This window comes from Apium graveolens, chromosome 8 (genome assembly GCF_009905375.1).
Source record: "Apium graveolens cultivar Ventura chromosome 8, ASM990537v1, whole genome shotgun sequence".
Taxonomy (NCBI): domain Eukaryota; kingdom Viridiplantae; phylum Streptophyta; class Magnoliopsida; order Apiales; family Apiaceae; genus Apium; species Apium graveolens.
Window position 1 is genome coordinate 266271418 of NC_133654.1, and position 13927 is coordinate 266285344.

The 13927-nt window shown below is 35.7% G+C and overlaps 3 protein-coding genes across 3 annotated transcripts; 1 reads left to right on the forward strand and 2 right to left on the reverse strand.

Annotated features, from left to right (window-relative positions):
* Positions 1-95: 95 nt before the first annotated feature.
* LOC141678271 (uncharacterized) lies at positions 96-2850 on the reverse strand. The gene is made up of 7 exons (XM_074484550.1): positions 2692-2850; positions 2415-2603; positions 1891-2041; positions 1709-1797; positions 1192-1246; positions 727-812; positions 96-591 (listed from the first exon to the last, which is right to left on the reverse strand). The coding sequence occupies exons 1-7, from the start codon at positions 2719-2721 to the stop codon at positions 439-441; spliced, it is 753 nt and encodes a 250-aa protein (XP_074340651.1). The 5' UTR covers positions 2722-2850; the 3' UTR covers positions 96-438.
* Positions 2851-3541: 691 nt separating this feature from the next.
* LOC141678680 (exocyst complex component EXO70C1-like) lies at positions 3542-5915 on the reverse strand. Its single transcript, XM_074485037.1, has one exon. The coding sequence runs from the start codon at positions 5810-5812 to the stop codon at positions 3899-3901; it is 1914 nt and encodes a 637-aa protein (XP_074341138.1). The 5' UTR covers positions 5813-5915; the 3' UTR covers positions 3542-3898.
* Positions 5916-7802: 1887 nt separating this feature from the next.
* LOC141677893 (serine/threonine-protein kinase PBS1-like) lies at positions 7803-13084 on the forward strand. Its single transcript, XM_074484005.1, has 5 exons — positions 7803-8364; positions 8558-8766; positions 11180-11369; positions 12025-12416; positions 12507-13084. The coding sequence occupies exons 1-5, from the start codon at positions 8244-8246 to the stop codon at positions 12978-12980; spliced, it is 1386 nt and encodes a 461-aa protein (XP_074340106.1). The 5' UTR covers positions 7803-8243; the 3' UTR covers positions 12981-13084.
* Positions 13085-13927: the final 843 nt, after the last annotated feature.

Here is a 13927-nt window from a genome sequence, read left to right on the forward strand (position 1 = left end):
TAGTTATAATCACATTCCAAAACTATTCTCATCCTACAAGTTTATAATTAATGAACTATTAAGACACCACCATACCACACTATGTTGAGAACTCATAATCGAAGGGACAAGTACTATCATTAGCAGCAGCATAGAATTTGACTATTAATGTCTTTGCCCAATCCAGAGGAATTTGGCAATCAGAATCCCAAGTGCTAACCATTATTCATGAAACACATTCTAACTTCCTTCCATTAAAACACTGATTACGCCATTAGTTTTTAATCATTAATCAGTTGCTTTTTTCATCGCTCAACATCGAAATACAAAAATACCAACTTTGAAAATTGGGTGTGGCCCCATATAGATATATTAGTAGCCAAGCATACGAGGCTTCTAATTCCTCACCCCTGTTAGCTAGAATAAGGGGAAGGATAGCACAAGTAATGTGATTCAATTTCAAACCGTCGGTAGCTCTCCGCAATCGCTGATGACAACCTTCAACCTAGGACGATCTCCCCTGTCTGTCTCCTGGGACTCAATCAGCTTAACAACGTCCATGCCTTCTATTACTTGGCCGAACACCACGTGCTTCTTATCTAACCACGGTGTCTGTCAACAATCGGATACAAACATCAATGAAACGACATTCAAAATGATGCTAGTCACATCACTCTGTCTACTACCAATTATTTAGTATGTATCATGAAAACACTGCAGCTGTAAAATATCCAGTCAAAATTGTACCTGTTCAGTGCAAATGAAGAATTGGCTACCATTCGTATTGGGCCCTGCATTTGCCATACTAACTATTCCAGGTCCAGTATGAGTCACTGCAAATTTCAATATGTAAGAGAACTATTAAGTTGATATACAGGCTTCTCTATCTTCCCTAAGCTCAACCCCATCCCTAGTAAGCTAATTACATGTAACTGGCGAGGAGATGCTTCGATAGATAAGGGCTTAATTGCTTTATTGCATCTCGATTCAGAACCATAAGCAGAGTGAAGTAACGGTAAATTACAGCAGCATATACAATGAAGTCATTATCAATCTATTAAAGAGCAAAGCCTACTAGAAAAGTTTTACAATAGCATTCCTGGGTGGCAAACCTATGCTCCCACCATAAGCAATAATAATAACTTGTAAACTAATTTGAAAGTGATCTTAAACTTCTACCATAATGAACTTACGCAAGGAGGGCAAACTTACATTGGAAGTTTTCATCTTTAAAAGTACGGCCATATATGCTCTTTCCACCAGTTCCCTGAAATAAAATGGTCAAAAGCGAGGATTACTTGGCATTCATTGCAGGCAGCTTACGTTTATAGAAATTATTAAGAAATATTACACATCAATATATCCATACTTCGTGGATGTTGGTATAGGGAAGGAAGACACTGACAACAAATTTACCAGCTAGAGCATTGTTGTTATACTTGCAATGTCAAAAGAAAAAGAGAGAAAAAATCCTCTCAGAAGTATATATGTGGCCAAGCATTGCGATACTTAAAGCTTGCCACCCCAGTAGTATAGTCTTAGTGCAAATCCATGTATAATGATTCATATTTACTTATAATTCATTTACCTCCTATGGCTTATGGTCTGGTTATTGACAATTGACTTAAAAGTGTTTTTTCCAACAATGCAGTTTAAGGTAGAGTATCATCTCAGTGATGAAAAATGTCAGATTTAAATTTCCTATATAATGGAAGAATGGATAACCTACATTTCCTTTATCAAAATCTCCTCCCTGAATCATAAACTTCTGAATGACGCGATGAAATGCAGATCCTTTGTAGCCAAAGCCCTTCTCACCTAATCAAGATAGTTGAACTTGAGATATGTATAAGGAAACGATTTCATCAAACAATAAAAGAAAACAATTGACTGAGAAATATTGTAAACAACCTGTGCACAGAGCACGGAAATTCTCTGCTGTTTTTGGCACATCATTGCCAAACAATCCAATCACAATTCTCCCAACAGGCTTTCCTTCTGGATTTCCAATGCTGATATCAAAGAACACTTTCTGGGTTACAGTAGATTGCAGTTCTGGTTCCTGAAATGCACAAAATACACAATTTCATGAAATAAAGCATTTACAACATTTCTAGAACCAAACTCAACTATCTCTTCGGAACAAACAACATTTTTTTGAAATACATAAAAAGGGGGGGGGGGAGTAGGCTAATTTATGAAGAAAGAGTCCGCCTTGGCAGGCGGAAAACAGTAAAAAATTCATACTCATGAGCATCAAGGGTCAGAAAGAAAATAAAGATTGAACATTTGTTACATTTGTAGTTGGGCAATTCCAATAGTGAGTAGAGCTAAACAAGTGTAATGTTATAACACAATCAAGAAACACCAAATTGGGGTAGCAGCAGAAGACAATAAACAGAGGCAATACAGTAAGGGAGAAGGGCGTAAAAAACCTGAGCCATAGCGCGAACAGAGGCAACAAGTGGAGTGGGGTTTGAGAGTGACAAAGTGAGAGGAGCAGCAGCAGCAGCACAGAAAGAAGAGGAGCCAGAGAAGAAGGATGAGGTTGGAAAAGAGACCACATTCTTGGTGGGCTTAGTTGGCAAGAGGCTTCTTGGTTGAGCAGCACACCCAACATTCGACTATAACAAGCAATAACAACAAGAATGGTAATAAGATTAATAAAGAAACAACACAAAGCAAGTAAAGGGGATTTTTGAAGAAAAATACCAAAGCAGAGAAATGAAGTGATGCCGCCATCTGAAGATGAGAAACAAAATTCAACGGACGACGGAGACGATAAGAAGAAGATAGTCAGTTCCTTTCTCTTGTTCTTTTATCTGGGACTGGATTGGATACCTGCTTACAAATTAATGGGTACCCTAGGCCTCGGCACATATTAAGCCCAGAAAACAAATGTGTAAATAAATTTTTCACACATAATTAGGCCCAATCACTATGTTTGTCCACCTTTAAATTATAATGCAAAAGGTGGGTACAAGTACAACAAGACCTACTTTTAATAATAATATGATTTGAGTTAGATTTTTATATTCAACTTCCTTAAATACGATTAACATTTCACATCCTTAATAATAAATGAATATAATTTTCTGCTTGAACGTTACATCTAAATACAATATTATATGAAAAATGTTAAAGATTCCAAATTTTTACACTAAAAAATTCTTCAAATCTGATGTGTTTGACAACCATCCTAATAATAAGAGACTCCGCCTGAATTTATATGCGACCACGAATTAAAATCAATCATGTATCAGTCACGTCACTTGATAAATTTTTTGAAAAAAATATTTGGGATACCTAGATATGTCATTTGATATACTTATATTTTTTGGGGAAAATATAACCATGTTTTATTTAGTTAAGTTTGATATACTTGACGATATTCAAGTTGGTACTCTTGAAGAACTCTCGATAAGTATAATAAGTATTGTATCAAAAAATTGCACTTAAAAAATTGCACTTAAAAAATTGCACTAAGCCTACCTTCTTTATCTTCACAATATCATTGTACGCATAGGTAATAATATTCTATATTTTTCGCAAAGAACAAAGATTCACCAAACTGAATAATTAAAATTATCAGATATATTTACATTGGTTCAAGTAATTATCAACTGTACACACTATCAAAAAAAAGTTATTATCAACTCTAAATGGTATTGTGTAGAAATTTGTGCCTGACATAACTCGATTATGCTTTATGCACCCAGCTTCGCCAAAATGCTCAACTTTTCACAGGATCTATGGTCTGTTGGTCTGTTCTGTGTCCCAAAATGTAAAATTGACAGGAAAACAAACTACAAAGAACACATGAATGTGATTTTTGTATGACAAAATGAAACATCTGATCATGCTTGCTCTATATATGATGATCCAATTATGCATTTTGATTCTGTAATCGACGGATTAACTATCTTTTTCTGGACATAGACATGGACATAGCATGCTGACCTTCAAAAAGTTCCTCTATCAATGTCTCAATATCTTCTGGCTGATACTTTATATACTTGTCCGCATTTGATCTTGAGCCTTCCAAAATATGCCTATATCTTCCAAAAAATGATCTGTACGCTGGAGTTACTATTGCTGCTATGGAAACCCTCAGCTCTGACAGAAGCTGCTCGTCCGACACTATCCACATACTCTGTGTCTTATGTATTTCATCAAACATGTTATTGAAATTTTTGAACTTTTCTTTTAATATCGTTTTTGAGACCCTACCATTCCCTTGTTGTAGCCCCTCAAGGTTTATACATTGCAATAGCCTATTCCACGTATCTCGTTGATAACTCTTGTGATAATGTCTTACAACAGTTGATCTTTTCCTGCACCATGTATCGCCCATTACAAGGTGGATCTCTTCCGTCCCCTTCACCTTCTGCAGTATGTATCTCCCGTTGTTCATTAGAAATATGTAACACAGAGATTGGTCTTTATAGAGTTTTGATTTGGCCTCTAGGTTCGCGTCCAATAGATCCATGACTTCCACCAACTTTTGAGAGAATGGTGATGGATTGGCCGATGATTCTTCAGTCCCGGATTTGGTGTTCTTTTGGAATATCTGCTTGAGAGTGTCACTGTATTCGCAGGCGTATTTTAGATAGTTCATCACATAACGTGTCAGGGGGTGCACAGCACCTCCGGGGACGGGGGATTTTGCAACATCGTTCTTAATGGAGTTCTCGAGATCAGTGAAGCTGTTGACGGCTGCCTTGCTAATTCTATCTTCAGCACTCTCAATCTCGGACTTAAGCTCGTTCTGAGAGTCACATTTAGTATCACACGGAGGGCTGATGGCAGGAACAAGATCGCGAAGAGTCTCGTACATGTCAAGGAATTTAAATAGCTTCTCGGTGGAGCTTTTGGTGATAGCTACAGCCTCGGAGAAATCAAGGAGTTGAGTCAAGATGGTTCTTGCAAGGTTTGTAAAAAGGCTTCGACTAATGCATGGATAGTCAGCAAACACAGAATCTACTAGTTTACGTTCTCTTGGGAAGAGAACAGTGGAGCAGTGCTTTACCACTCTGGTCCAGCGTGCAATTTCACCTTCCAGTGAGTCCCAAGTCATTTTATGTATGTGCTCAATGTTATATTTTTCATATCCTAGCTTTTCTAGTTCGTCCTTGAACACGTTACGCCTTTCGAGTGTGTAAACTTGCTGGCATTCAGTTTCATAGCCTGAACAAACCATGGTGTAAGCCAGCATCTTTAGCTTTTCCATCTGCCCTAATTCCTCGATTTGATCATCCTTGGACTCGGAAATCAAGCAGCAATCATTTTTGCAATCTTCTAGGAGATTCCAGAACGCGTCTTCTATGAACATCATCGCTTTTTGTAAAACTGAGCTTGTCCGATTCAGTGATGGGGCAGTGTCTTTGGAGGAAAATTCAGTAAATGCATTGGTTAATTTGTATATCTGCTTGACGGCTGCTATAAAAGATTCTTCCTCTCCTTGCGTTGTGGTCATTCCAAACCTATGGCCAGAAGAAGTAGTATACATGGCAATTCGAGATTCGACGATTTTGGATAAGGCCTCAACGGACTCGGGGACATCTGGAGGAGGAGCAGAAGCATTGCAGAGATAATCGATGAATAGGTCAATTTCGGAAGAAAGTTGATGGACATTGCTAGTAAAAACCTCAGTATCATCGTGATTATTATTATTATTATGATCATGTGATTCTTGGGGTTTATCATCCGGTTGAAAAGCAATAATGTTAGGGGAATGGGGAGAAGTTTTAGGGCTGATGGCAAAATCGGTTTTTTTGTAGCCATTAATGCGAGTAAAACTACCAAACTTGACAGGCTGATGGTTCTTGTCCATTTTTGGTTGAGGGTTAATTAATTAAACATGCATGCATGTCAAGGAAGAAGGGTGGGAGGAAGAAGAAGAATCAAAACAAGTAGATGATGAAACAATGGGATAGGAGGTTAATGAAGTTTTGATATTCTGTGGCTGTCTGTCAATGTAAATATGTTATTACATTTGATAATTTGTTTGTGGTGTTGATCTAGCGATGACCCGGATGTTTCTGTTTGCTTCTGGTATCTATTGCAAATGCAAGCTAGACGGGGCATTAGAATAAATTTTATATTTTTATCCTAACACATTTTAATATCGGTGGACTTTAATATTGGTGGACTTTCTGCATTCACCACAATTACATCAATCAAAATATTATGAACTTATAAATTTTAGTATTTAACACGTGCAAATGAATACAAATCAACAAACCCTATTATTTAACATATCAAAGGTCAATAACTTGTTGATGACTATAAACTTATAAATTTAACCCTATTATTTAACACATCAAAGGTCAATAACTTGTTGATGACTATAAATTTATAAATTTTAGTATTTAACACGTGCACATAAACACAAACCAACAAACCATATTATTTAACACATCAAAGGTCAATAACTTGTTGATGACTAGAACTAGATTAAATTAGAGATCGAGATTTTATACTCTTTATTACTCCCTCCAATTGCATGATATTTTTTGTACCGATTAACAATTACAAATATATAAATATAATCAAGACTAATATCAATAACAAATATTTAAATTAAACAAATGAGGTAGGAGGACTCGAATCCGACTCCCTCCCTAAACCGAGTTCTGATACCATATTAAATAACCAGTCGAACTAAAATCTTAAGGTGGTAGTGGATATCCCGAACATGATCTTATATTATTAATGTTCCTCCTTAATTGTACTCTATTTTTTGTTATGATTGACAACGATAAATAGGATAGTGTCGGAGTTTTCTCTACCACGTTAAAGTTTTAGATGGCCTCATTACTTAACATAGTATCAGAATTCGATTTAGAGAGTGACTGGAGTTTAAGTCTCACTCACCCCCATTTATTTAATTTAAATATTGGTTGTTGACATTAATATTAATATTGGTTGTATTTGTTAGCGGAAAATATCTTACCATTGAGGAAATATGTTAAAAAGTATAAAATTTTGTTCGGATCTTAATTTACCACTTTAAAATTTTAACGTGAGCGGTTACTTGACAACTATCAACTCTAATTAAGTTTTGAAAATAATATATTAAATCATTAACCAACATTTGGGAACATTTCAAACGCCTCTGGGCACTTCATTATTTTTTTTGAATTATATCATTGGTTAATTTGGACATTTTTAGTCTCCAAGTTATCCTTTCAATAATTTCCACTCACATGTCCATAAATAGGGTTTTCCCCCTCAATCCACTCCCAAACTCACGATTTACATATTAGGACAATAAAAATATCATACTTTTTCTAATTAAAAATCTTAGACTGGGTCATTTGAATTTGAATTTAATTAAAATAAACTTGATTGCTAGCTTATTGGATATGCATGATTGCTAATATGTTACTTGTTAAGATTGTCAAAAAGGCAAAAAGTGAATATCAATAATAGTTAGTTTACGTGATATTTATAATTTAATTTAGGAATGAAATAAGCAATTTTTAGAGATTGTTAATTATTCAAGTAGAATGTTGATAAATTAAAATAAAATGAAGTAAAAATAAAATACTAATAAATATAATTTGACAAGATTGGCAGTTATTTTAAGTTTTTAACAATCCCCTATCAGAGATGCTAATGAATAAGTATGTACCACAAGATTTATTCATTAAACATATCATTAAGACGGAATAATATTGACAAGAAAAATTTCAGTTTTACAAGAATATTTTTACATGTGCAGGATTCAGTGACCAGCTTAAAACAATTATAAGGTGGGGGAATGATCTGTATAAGGTTAAGAAAAATGTAAAACGTGAATGCAGGGAAGAAAGGGAGAGCTGTGTAAGATGTGAGGGGGGGGAGCAAAGCCGGCTGTCACAAAGTCTACTAGCCTACTTGAGTTGAGTACTTTGATAATATTTACATATTTTTTTATTATTTTATTACTTACATTTTTTATTTATATATAATACTATAATAGGGGTTGTAAATCTTGCAAGTGCCTCCCAATCTCAATCATCTTCTTCTTCTTCTTGTTCATGTAATAAACCTTATCTTCTACCTCGCCTGATCACTTAGCTCCCTCCTCCTCCTCCTCCTCTTTACAACAACACTCCTACAGTTTAATAATATATTTTATACCACAAGAAATAATCCTTGGACCCCTTTTAATATATTTGCCAGATTATTTGGGTTGATACAAGGGTGTTTATATTTTCCAAACATTAGAAATTTGGTAATCGGTTCGGGACATGTGGTGCTACTAAGAAGAGGGGGAGATGGGTTGTTTTCCGTGCTTTGATTCAAAAGAAGAAGAAACATTAAATCCTCAAAAACAATCATCAAATGATCGTAAAGATACTCATCCCAGTTCCACTAACATTTCTAGATTAGCTTCTGGTTAGTTACCCCCCTCTTTGTTGTTTATATATTCATTTATCTCATCTGCTTATGAGATTCATTATTTCAGACTTGGGGTTGACTCAGTTGATTCTTGAGATGTATTTAGTTATATTTCATTTTTTAATTAAAGATTGTATTTTTAAAACCTTGAGGTCTGGATCTTTACCGTTTATTATGTTGAAACTTGCAGGAGCAGATAGGTATAAGTCTAGAAGCAATGTTGGTGTAAAGAGGGAACAACAGCCTGGTCTCAAGGAACTAGCGGATGCTCAAATTGCAGCTCAAACTTTTACTTTCCGTGAGCTTGCTGCTGCAACAAATAATTTTAGGCCAGAGTCCTTCATAGGGGAAGGAGGATTTGGACGTGTTTACAAAGGGAGGCTTCAAACCACGGGTCAGGTAAATTCCTTTTCTTTTTTGGGTATGTTTTTTGGGTAACATTTTATGCCATCAATAGGCTGCCTGTATGCATTAGATCACATACTTGTTGTCACTCGAAATATCGTAAGAGAAGAAAGCAATTCAATCTGATTTACTACCCTTAACTCATATGATTAGACATATATACTAATTCTTTTCTCTGCTACTTGATGTTTTCTTTAACCAGCTGGATTTACTTTCTGTATTTCCGCTTGTACTGTTCACTTTGTTAGTAATGAAAACATCAGATTCATAATGAGTAATCTGTGCTCTTATACTCTTCTCTTTGTCATCTCATTGAATAACAACTACAAGATAATCTGTTACAAGAGATATCATCTCAGAATTCAGAGTGTAAAGGCGTATTGATACATATTAAAATGCTTTAGTCCTAAGTTTCATTTGAAGTGAGCGACATAAGCAATTTAGTAACCAACTTAGATGCCTTTCTATTATGTGCTAAACTTTAAGAAGATGATATATATTCTTTCTGAACTTTATACCTGTGATCCCATAAAGAAGTTGATCCGCTTATCTCATATGAATATCACTTTAAACCAATTTATTAATTGAGATGCGATCATAAATAGCGACTTTGGAAAGTGCAGATACTTTCAAGTTCCTTTGGAACAGATACCAACCATTCTGATCATATGTTACATCTCTACTACTTTAGATTTATTCGCATTATGATTTCGTTCATGTCTTGCCAGTATGTTCTTCTTAGGCTTTATAGTAAAGGTTATTGCATTTGATGTGGATCTTACTATTTTTCTTTTTGTGCTGGTTACATGTAGGGCTGAAAACAAATATTAGTAAATCGGGTTGAACTGAATCTGATATCAAAAAACAAACAGAATATCGCATTGAATCCCACCACTCTCATATTCGTCCATATTAGAGTATTTGAATAATTGAAGAGTACTCGAATCATGATTGTCACGTCGATAAGTCGAGTCGGGTCGATGGAGGTTTAGCTTGTCGACTAGTCGAATAGTCGTAGACTAGTTGCTGATTAGTCGAAAAATTAATAATAAATTAAAAATTAAATAAATAATATATATCTTATATATACGTGGTTCCCGCAGCAAAAGCCTAACAATCCTAAACTCATATGTATATCAATCACATAATAGATATGTTACACACAAACATATCTTATATCCTTTCTATATGCTCACATTGATAAGCTGGCTATATAACAGATTATACTACATGTATGTTAATTTTTAATCAATTTTTACGGACAAAAACACACCCACATAAAGATACATTAGTTGAAATTAGCATGTTAATTGTTGCTAATATTGAGCATGTTTTTAGAATTTTTTATTTTTTTATTTTTTCATTTTAAATTGTGATTGGAATTTGCACTAGTCGACCGATTAGTCGAAAATTCGCAAGTCGAGCTCTCCAGTCGAATTTCTCAAACCGACTAGACTAGTCGACCGCCGTGACAACAATGACTTGAATAAGTATTTAAGTAAATATTTTTTTTAACTCCAACTCGTTAGTATTATCAGTTATTTTCCTATAATATACTCCCTCGTCCTACTTATTTTGACCACATTTACTAATGTACTTTTCCTAAAAGGTTTGGTGACAGTCAGTGTTAAAGGTTATTTACCCCTTGCCCCCTTTTCTTACTTCGTTACGAAAAATGTGAATTTTTTGTCAATAAACAAATTAAAGAGTACAGAGTGAGTGTTATTATGTACTGAAAATACTCTTTAACATAAATCATTATAATTTGATCTAACAAGCATTCAAAACTACAAACTCATATGAACCCAAATAAATGCGAGTAGTAGTGTACGAACTCATACAAACTCAAGTTGAAAATGTGGAAGTAAAAGAAATAATTCACAGATGAACTAAGTGCAAGTGAGTAACAATGAATGAACTTGACTAGAGCCTTAGCACGTTGATATTCATATCCAACTCTATTGCACCCCGAACCAGTAGTAGTCTGTAAGTTGATAATTTCTGAGTCTTATATAAAAAATAAAATTAATAAAAGTTGCCCACACAACTAAGCAAGTACAACAATTGTTATGCTACACCTTAACTTGTACAGTAAGGTTTATCTGATAATTTAAGACATCTGGGGTTGGTGCATAACAAAATATGGAGGTCATGTTATATATATATATCAATTCTAGATATTAATGTCAGATAGAATACAGTTAATCCTGATATTCACCACCAAAATTATATACACACAACTTGGAACGATCCGATAATCACTGTATTCGTTAAATTTTGGAAAAAGGCCACCTTCACATGAATGTGAACCTCGGTGCTTCATCTTATACCGATCAGCAATGTGCAGTTCAGTCATTTTTACCTCGAAATTGATCACTTCTGAGAGAACTGTAATTCTGCTGAACAGGTTGTAGCTGTAAAACAATTGGATAGAGATGGGCTTCAGGGTAACAGAGAATTCCTTGTTGAAGTGCTGATGCTTAGCCTTCTGCACCACTCCAACCTTGTCAATTTAATTGGGTACTGTGCTGATGGGGATCAACGGCTTCTTGTGTACGAGTTTATGCCATTGGGATCACTGGAAGACCACCTTCATGGTAGTACTTTAGACATTTATTAATTTTGTTTTTTCCAATTTTCTCTTATAAGCATGTTAAAGGGAATAAGTACTTCAATATATCAAATTAAGGATGATATAGATTTACTTTAAAGAAAAAGTATGCATGGAGTTTGTGTTTAGCACTTCAAATGCAAATATGTACTATATACATATAAGATATCACACAAGTAAAAGCATGTCTGTTATGTTGGCATATTGCAGTTTTTTCAGTGTTCAATGTCATTGTACAGTTTTTTCACTGTTTGTGGGGTGGACACTTGAATCTCTATAATCTTGTACTGTAGTAGATTAGAGGATATCCAGTATAATTAAGTGCACATAAATCCTAATATCATGAGAGTTTTGTGCCCTGTAGTAAATTTCGAATAAGAAAAAAAAGTAAAGCACACACTTCTATGTCTTAGTCCACCTACTGTTCAGTAATTCTATATATTGGATGATATAATGCCGTTTCCTGTTTCACCCTAAGAATTGATATAAAGGGGGGGTTTGAATTTTGCATATGCTTGTTTAAAAACATTACAGTGCTCCGCCGTCTACTGTGTGTGAACAGATTATTTCACTCCAGAATATGTATGATCAGGCTGCCTTCTAGCTAAACCTTAATTCACATATCCTAATCTTTTGTGCAGATCTTCCACCAGATAAAGAACCTCTAGACTGGAATATACGAATGAAGATTGCAGCAGGTGCAGCCAAAGGTTTAGAGTTTCTCCATGACAAGGCAAGCCCTCCAGTCATCTATAGGGACTTCAAATCATCCAATATATTATTAGAGGAAGGATTTCACCCAAAGCTTTCCGACTTTGGACTCGCAAAACTTGGCCCTACTGGTGACAAGTCTCATGTTTCCACCAGGGTGATGGGAACCTATGGTTACTGTGCTCCTGAGTATGCCATGACTGGTCAATTGACAGTGAAGTCTGATGTCTATAGTTTTGGCGTAGTATTCTTAGAGCTTATAACGGGACGTAAAGCCATTGACAGTACTCAACCACAAGGACAACAGAACCTTGTCACATGGGTAATCCATATAGTCTACTCATTGTAGTTACCTAATAGAGCTCTTGGTGCTGGAGGATGTTAACTTGTTCTCGATGTTATGTATCTGCAGGCAAGACCACTGTTCAACGACCGCAGAAAGTTTGCAAAATTAGCTGACCCAAGGCTTCAAGGTCAATATCCAATGCGAGGGCTATACCAGGCTCTAGCTGTAGCATCCATGTGTATCCAAGAACAGGCCGCTGCCCGTCCTCTGATTGGGGATGTTGTTACTGCCTTATCTTATCTTGCGAACCAGGCATATGACCCTGGCTCAGCTCCTGGACATGGTTACAGGTTAAATGGAGATAGAGAAGAGAAATATAACAGAGGCAGTGGAAGATTCTTAAGGAATGATATTGGCGGAGGATCAGGCCTCAAATGGGACTTGGAAGGTTCTGAGAAGGATGACTCGCCCAAAGAAACTGCAAGGATGCAAAACCGGGACTTGGAAAGAGAAAGAGCTGTTGCAGAGGCTAAAATGTGGGGAGAGAATTTAAGAGAAAAAAGAAGACAACAGGACAGTTTTGATGCTAATAATGAGTAGAATCCAATTGTACAATGAAAGGCGCTAATTGTAACTTTTATCTAAACTTTTTATTTTGATAAACCAGGGGGAGAAAGAATGCCCAGAAGCAAAGGTTGTGTACTTATCCAATACTCTTTTTGTCTTCATTTGTAGAAAGTTGGTTGGTTTTATTTTCACAGTAAACCTAAGCAAGTACAAACTCGAGTTACAGAAGTTAAGTTGGTTGCAGTAAATTAAATTTAGTGTAACTTGTGTATTCCTTCCTTCCCTCCCAAATGAAAACACTCCTCGTACATTTGGCCTGGGGAAGGAATTTAAGAAAAATGATAAAGTAGCGGTGAAAAGTTAAAAAAGTGAATAAAGTAATGGAACGATTATTATTATATGCATAAAGTAGGTATGGTGGAGAGAGATACAATGTAGTTATTTTAAAAATTATAAAAAAAATTACTATTTTTAGAAAATTTTGAAATTTAAATTATTGGAAGGAACATCTAAAAAAGAAAATGTAAATAAATGGCAGGATAGAGAAAGTAACAGATTATAGAATGAACAAAAAATTTCTTCATGTAGCCTTAAGTTGAAGTCGCTCCATCTTCTTCAAGTTCATCATTCTTCATCACTACCGCCATGTAGGTTTCGTTCCCCTTCTTGAACCCCTTCGATAGTTGCATATCCGACAATGTCTTCACCTCATTGGGGCCTTCTATTGTGCGGATCATGCAAGGAACCCCTTCTTTCATAATATATATTGAGTTATAATAGGGCATCGGGATAGCATTCACGTACCTTAGGAAGTCCATACCCAACACACCCTTGTAGTCATCCATTGGGGCCGCCGAGAAGACTACCTTCCCTTTCCAAGTGCTAACTCGACGCCAAGTGTTATCCCCTCCAAAGGCTTGGCCTTAGCATTAACGGTTTTGAGCCACCCACTTGCGCCAGAGATCTTCAAGCCAGCCCTC

Bases quoted from the DNA above. Each gene is read 5' to 3' on its own strand.
- LOC141678680 (XM_074485037.1), bottom strand. From the start codon at position 5,812: ATGGACAAGAACCATCAGCCTGTCAAGTTTGGTAGTTTTACTCGCATT.
- LOC141677893 (XM_074484005.1), top strand. From the start codon at position 8,244: ATGGGTTGTTTTCCGTGCTTTGATTCAAAAGAAGAAGAAACATTAAAT. The intron at 8,365-8,557 runs GTTAGTTACCCC...TGAAACTTGCAG, and splicing joins CATTTCTAGATTAGCTTCTG to GAGCAGATAGGTATAAGTCT. The intron at 8,767-11,179 runs GTAAATTCCTTT...TCTGCTGAACAG, and splicing joins GGCTTCAAACCACGGGTCAG to GTTGTAGCTGTAAAACAATT.
- LOC141678271 (XM_074484550.1), bottom strand. From the start codon at position 2,721: ATGGCGGCATCACTTCATTTCTCTGCTTTG. The intron at 1,798-1,890 runs GTTGTTTACAAT...TATCTTGATTAG, and splicing joins TTTCCGTGCTCTGTGCACAG to GTGAGAAGGGCTTTGGCTAC. The intron at 1,247-1,708 runs GTAGGTTATCCA...ATTTTATTTCAG, and splicing joins GAGATTTTGATAAAGGAAAT to GGAACTGGTGGAAAGAGCAT.